At 42.6% G+C, this 6,939-nt stretch overlaps 1 protein-coding gene across 1 annotated transcript in view; it reads right to left on the bottom strand.

The window, feature by feature from the left end:
- Positions 1–2,260: 2,260 nt before the first annotated feature.
- The window catches only part of LOC119809548 (cadherin-6), a 132,737-nt gene continuing 128,058 nt past the window's right edge, over positions 2,261–6,939 (bottom strand). Inside the window, exon 12 of the mRNA XM_038322428.1 lies at positions 2,261–2,949. Coding sequence (XP_038178356.1) covers positions 2,459–2,949 — 491 coding nt within the window. The 3' untranslated portion in view covers positions 2,261–2,458. The remainder of the gene's footprint in view (positions 2,950–6,939) is intronic.

Below are 6,939 nucleotides of genomic sequence, written 5' to 3'. Positions count from 1 at the left end.
CTTTTTCCCAAAACGTTGGAAATTGCCATTGTCAACTCTTAGAAATTTAACACCAAATTTCACACCAAAAGCTCAAAAGGGCAACGTTTGATGATACCTTTCTTTTTAAGAACTGTTTCTTGGTTCAGTTTGTCACATAATGTATGATACAAGATAGAGTACTCTAATTTTACAATCAATTGTGCAAGGTGCTGTTCTCATGCTAGATCTAGGAGCTCTCTTTTCCAAATACTTACCTGTGAATATAATGCATACTGACCCATTTTAGTGAGCCATCTGGCCACATTTGTTTGCATGCCTCTCTCTCTCTCTCTCTCTCTCTCTCTCTCTCTCTCTCTCTCTCTCTCTCTCTCTCTCTCTCTCCTTCTCTCTCTCTCTCTGTGTGTGTGTGTGTGTGTGTGTGTGCATGTGCCTGTGTGTGTTTGTATGTGCATATCAATGTGCATATGAAGAATTAGGAAAAGAAAACCCTCAAAGATGGAAATAGCCCAAGCATAAAGTACTCGTGACTCTTCAGAGCATTTCATCACAAACAGGAAACCATTCAGGAAATACAAAGGGCAATACAGTTGTAATTTTTTTTAAACCATAATCCAAAATCCACATTTCTCCCATTTTACAGGTGCCATCTTTACTTCCTGGGTAAAAACTATTTAAAAGCCAACTAAACAACAGTGTGTTTCTAAATAGAAAATGTGTTGATAAAACATTACCCTCAAATGGAAATAATGCTAAGATTATCTCTATAAAATTAACGTGAACTGAAAATAAATCCCTATGACTAATAAGAGAAGTCAGGACATTCTTAAGTATATATTATATATGTATATACAGAGCCTTTTAAGAAAAGTCTTCAAATGAGGATGTTTCATTACAGTACTTTGGACATTTCTGATGACCGCACAATGTGAGACCCTAATGATGAGAGTCATTAGACCATCTGTATGAAATAAATGAATTGAACCTGCCAGAAGGATGAGCTTGGTTAAGTTGGGTCCCCTGGATAATAACTGACTAAGAGAGTCTAATTGCATAATTAGAGCAATAATAGATTGGATGGATTTTATATTACTTTCCTGTCTTACTTGAGACCATTGCTTTATCATCAGTTCAAAGACAAAGATGGTGGCTTTGCCACAGAAGCCAACTTAAGAACAGCGGGGAAACAAGACTACTTTCAGAAATCGGCTGTCAGTTTCCCAAGAGTCTTAAATGTTTCTTTGCTGAAGGCAATCCAGGCTCTTCTCTTGTGGGCACTTCAGAAACATGGCAGGCAGGTTCTCAGCGACATCTCAGCGCCATTCATTTACCCCCTCATCGCAGTGTAAGTACATGGAGTCTCCGAAGGCAAGGGCAGGGATTAGGTTCAGATGTGACTGGTCTAACCTTCCCCTTGAACTCTAGGGTAGGATATTTAATCTAACCTTACTAAGTCGAGTTAATTATATAAGAAGCATTTGAAGACTATGAATTATTGTATTTCACACGGCTACTCTCAGGTATAGTAGGATAATAGTGATAACAACTACAGACCAAAAAAGTTACCGTCTGCTTCAGGAAAGTCTCGCAAGAACTGCTGGGTGATTTAGACCTATGTCTTATCAGTTCCCTGATAGCTGAAAGAATTAAGGGATCTGTGACACCGTTGGTGGCACAAAACTTTAAGATTTGCTAAATATTTCCTCTGTTAACATTTTAAAGCTATTTCTCTTGTTCCCTTTGTTTGGCACAATGGTGACCTTATATGTGTCTCACACCGGTTAGGTGATGAGTGTCAGGAACACAGCCTTGCTCTTTGCTACTGTCTTTGAATATCACCATTTGATTTGCTTCTAAATCACCTGAACATATAGAAGGATTTGATTCTATGAGGAGTTGGTGCCAGAAACACCTCTTCCAGCGCAGACAGGATGCCCCAGATGACACTTCACATTCTTTGACGCAATACACCCTTACCAACCCTTCCGTAGCTAGGGATCTCCTCCAGAGTTGATTGACCAAGAACAGTTTCCCAATTGTTCCCTCCTTTTATGTTTTTGTTTTACATTAAAACTATATTTGTATCAGTAAAGTCTGATCCCTTCTCCCATTAGCTTGGAGCATTCAGCTGGCCTGAGGCCGTGAACAAAAAGTAGCGTCCAGGCCAGCAGTAAGGAATGTGTGGCCAACCTGCCCTAAGAGAACAAGGGAAAAGACGCTGTTCCCTTCTCTCCTCCCCCGCGGGCCTGCTGGGCTCACTTGGTTAACTGCATGAACTAAAGAATAAAAATTTGCCTCTTGGAAGCTCATAAAAGTGTACTAGAAAAAAAGTCTCTAACATTGGATCCGCACGGACTGCAGCCATTGACGTTCGGAACGGGTACAACAGAGAACCCTTCACGGGATAGCGGATAAATAGAAAGAAAGAGCCACTTCACATGTTCCAGTGTCGTAACAGGAAAATGAAAAAGGCAACAGATTAAGAGTCTTTGTCACTGTCCATCCCTCCGTACATATCCGCTAACTTTTTGAACCGAGGACCCCAGTCACTCAAATAGTCATAATCTTGGTCTCCATCTGTGGTCACTGACTCGAGCGAGCTCAGCGAGTCGGCCACTGAGCCGGTGCCTTCGTAGGCATAGGTGGCCAAGGAGTCGTAGGGTGGGGCTGTGGGATCTGTGTCATTTTCCTTTAACCTTTGGTTAATAAAATCTCTGACGTCAGTGTTGTCGCGAGCTGTTGGAGTCCGTCTGGGTAGAAAAAGAGCTTCAGGCACAATGTCCCTGCGCGATTTGCTGTCCTCCATGGCTTCGGGGTTCCTCAGGGTTCCAATATCAAAGGCCTGGGTGTCCTCCTCTCCGCCACCTTCGTCGTTGTAACTGACAATGTTATCTCTGATGTCCTCTTTGGAAATGATCAAAGGCTCTTTCTTCCGTTGCCGCCTCAGAGCTGCGAACAGCACCACGGTCACTGGAAGCAGAAAGCAAAACAGAAGGGAAGGAAAGTTAATTTGCCATCCAATTAACACGGGAAAGAACCCTTGCTTCAACCTGCCACTTTAAAACTTCTCTTGAAAACACAGGCTCAACTTTTCCCGGCGTTAAGGATCCATTTGTCTTTATCCATAATCAGATAAGGACCCCAGAATGGAGTGTTTTAAAGAAGGCTATTCTTTAAGCAGATGATAAAATGCCATCCTATTTTGACAGTATTTTCTTCCTTTTTCCCCCCTTTGAGAAGGCAAAGTAATTTTAAGGTAGGTAAGGTAATAATAACAATAATAATTTTTTTGAAGCACGGAGAAAGTACTGCGGTAAAAGTGCAAATTATGCCAAGCACCTAAAATGCTCCAAAACTGGCTATAAAGAAAAGGCTGGCACCTTTGGGAAGTGTTGAAGGCTTTGCATAACTCCACATTTAAAATAACTATCGCGCTATGCCTTCCTGTTCCCCCCACCTGAGAAAAGTGCAAAATTAGTTTAAAATCCCAAGCAGAGATGTGAATGTTTGCATACCTTCCCACATACAAAGAAATATTAGTACAGATAAAACTCCCGAGAGACCCAGATTCCAAAAGCTACTCCGGGTCCCGAGCTCAACCAGTTGAATAGGGCAGATAGTAATACACCTTCCCTGGGATCTAAGTTTGAGTTAGACAAACATATTTATATGAGATTTCACTATCAAAGACGTATGCCCCACAAGTTTGTTAGCCAGAATGTCTGTTTCACATATATATTATTCTTTTTTTTTCTTCTAGCTCAAATTAGAGGCAAAAGAAGAACGGCGTTTAAATAGCTTCTGCTCTCTCTTCACAGCTGGTTGGTAGAACAAAGCTGGCTGCCTGCAGAGAGACATCTACCTGCAAATGGGTAGATGGCTGGAAAATAAGAACACAGTAACAGCTTACAGAGGAAGCGGCCGCCCAGCGCAGGCAACGCATTACCAGTCCTTGTTTGTCCAGTGATATTTACTACGGGAAGCACTGGCAATGCCTCTACCACGTCACCCGTTACACGGTCCAGTTTTTGCATGCCATGAAAACGGAATTCTTGCAATGAGATTTAGAAGGCAAGAGCATCTTGCTCCTAATGAATAGATTTGCACACTCAGAGGTCTATATATCATCCTTTTAGACATTAACAGTATTGCTACTTGGCATCCGAGAGGAAGAGGTCTATGTACCAATTACTGTGCTAAGTGCATTTCATACTCAGTCCCACTTAATCATCATAATCGTCCTATGAAGTAGGAATCGTAGTGTAAAATCCAGTTTACCAAAGAAGAACTTGAAGCCTGGAGAGGTCACATGCAGCAGGCATTCAAATCCAAGTCCATCAGACTAATGAAGTTGTGCTCTTACCTGTCATGCTGGAAGCATATTGGGGTGACTGTCCCTTTCCTAAGGAAATTCAACTCTGCCATCGCAGGCATGTGGCTGTGTAACTGTCCACACTCTCTGTTCTTGTCAGAGAGTGTCCCGATGCCTCCATCGTCTCATCCTCCCAGGGGATCCATCCATTCTTTCCATAAATAATTGTGTGGTGCCTGCTTTGTGTCAGGTACAGTTCTAGGTACTAACCCATATGACATGTGCATCAAATGCCTGCCTCAGAGCCTGGACAGATGTGTAGGGACTGTGGGATGGAGACAGAAAATAAACAACATGTATAACAAGCCAGGAAATCATTAGAGGATGCTCAGTGCAATGCAAAACCAGAAAAAGCAGAGGAGGAGGCCAAGGAGGATGGGGAGGGTTTTCTCTGTTCGTTCCATGGGCTGTGCATTTCTGTATCATTTCAAGAAAGATGGGGTGGGAGTGGGGATTATCCAAGGTGTTCTCTGACAAAGGGGAGATAGCAACAAGAAAAGCCCCTAGGGAGATCTGTATCTGTAGTGTATGAGGGGCAGGCAAGAGTCTCAGAAGCTGGGCCGGAAGGAACCGAGGAGAGGGGAAGGGAAGAGTTATGTCTCCAGGCACCTTGGTGGCTTTGGTAAGTTTTCGCTTCCACCTTGGTGGGTTGGAGATGGAGACCTTCAGAGCTTAGGAATAATCTCCTTTTATGCTGCTTCTCAGTGTGAAGTGGCATGGATTTGCAAAACAGGAGTGTAAGGAAGGGTGACATTGGGGATTAGTGGATATACCCTGACCATCTGCCTTTCAAGAATTCAACTTTAATGCACATGAGTTCTTCAGTCATTAATGGTCAGACAGCAGGCATTTGTCACTCCCTAATTCTCCAGATTTAAGTACTCAGGATTTTAAATTTCAGTTCTGCATTCACATGAAGTTATAGCTTCATACAAGTGAGAAGGGAGAGTCATAGATACTCAGTGCTCAGCCACGGTTTAATTCTACAACCAAGACTACGTACTCCTTTTATCAGCCCCGTGTAATCTGATGTCTCGATGGGAAATCTTGATGAAAACTGACTTTTATAAATGAGGACTGGACTGGGGCAGAAACATTTAAAACAGTTCAATGTATCTGTAGAGAATAGTCTCTTCTTCGTCATCCTCCTGGGGCCAGCAGCAAGATTTCAGGGGTGGGAGAGGGAAGATGGTCAAATTCATGCTCCAATCCCATTAGAGAACTAGCAGATCTAACAGTTTGACCTCTGTAAAAGGGAGGCAATAACACACTGCCAGGTGCTGTCATGAGGAACATGTGAAGATTTTGCAAAACTCTAAATTGCTATGTAGATTAGATGTAGCTACGGTTGGGATGCCTAAACTATTTCATTTAATATTTGTACATGCATATAATGTGTTAGATCCACTCCATCCAAATCCTCTCCCTCACAACTCCTCCCCTACACACCACCAAACTTTTCTTTGAATGCTTTTACTGTTTCCTTTTAGTAAAATACTGGATGCCTTTGGTTTCACCCAGGGACGTCTGTAGGGTGGGCAAGTGCCCTGCCCCCAAACCACACCCGTAGGCCAGGCTTACGTTTGTACCAGATTTCCTCATGTATCAGTGTGGCTTTCTTTCTCTTTCAGTCTCTCACGTGTGCCTCTAACCTCCCCAGTGGCCCCAGTTTAAGTTTTCTGTCTCTTTCAGCCTGGAACGCACTGCATTTCAAAGCTCACAGGGAAACTAGGGATTGGGATGGGATCCCTGCACCAGCCTGGAAAGACCTGGGCCTAGAGCTGAGCTCTGCTGCCTGTTCCACGTGTGACTTGGCCACATACCTTACTTCACACCCTGCTGCCTCAATTTTTATACCAAAGATGCAGCTAAATCCACCCCAGGTATTTCCGAGGAACCAGGGAAACATTTGTGAAGTGCCCCACGCAGCATCTAGTCTGTGGCGTGAACCTAGTTAAGCTAAAACTCCTTTTCTAAAAATCCTTTAAAAAATTATGTACAGAATTCCCAAAACACCAGAGAAGGTGTGGGAGGTACTGGAGCCAATTAAGAATAATGAAGAGACAGTGAATTTATTGGCAAAAAAAAAAAAAATGAAAGAGGAAAAGAAAACGAGTTAGTTAGAAGGAAGAAAGGAGAGAAGAGAAAATGGCTTGATGCCTGGAGGTCTCTAAGTCAACATGCCACAGAGATACTTGCTCTCTACACAATTTCCAGGAAATGGAGCCAGCCTAGATGTCTAAATAGATGAATAAAGAAAACGTGATCCATATACACAATGGGGTTTTATGCAGCCACAAACAAAAATGAAATCATGACATTTGCGGGAAAATTGATGGAACTGGAAATCATTATGTTATGTGAAAGAAGTCAAACTCAGAATGAATCCTCTATTTTCTTCTACATAAAGAATCTGAATTAACATTATATGTGCTCACATATACGTGTGTGTGTATTTATATGTATGTGTGTGTTTAACTGCATTTAGGAGCGTAGGTTTCAAAAAAAAAGAAGGGTCTAATGAGAGGGGAGGAGGTGGGTAGTTGAAGATATTGAAGGAAAGCAGAAGGGGACCAGCTGGGGCAAGG

This window comes from Arvicola amphibius, chromosome 3 (genome assembly GCF_903992535.2).
Source record: "Arvicola amphibius chromosome 3, mArvAmp1.2, whole genome shotgun sequence".
In the NCBI taxonomy this organism is placed as follows: Eukaryota; Metazoa; Chordata; class Mammalia; order Rodentia; family Cricetidae; genus Arvicola; species Arvicola amphibius.
This window is presented reverse-complemented; position numbering and strand designations above follow the sequence as displayed.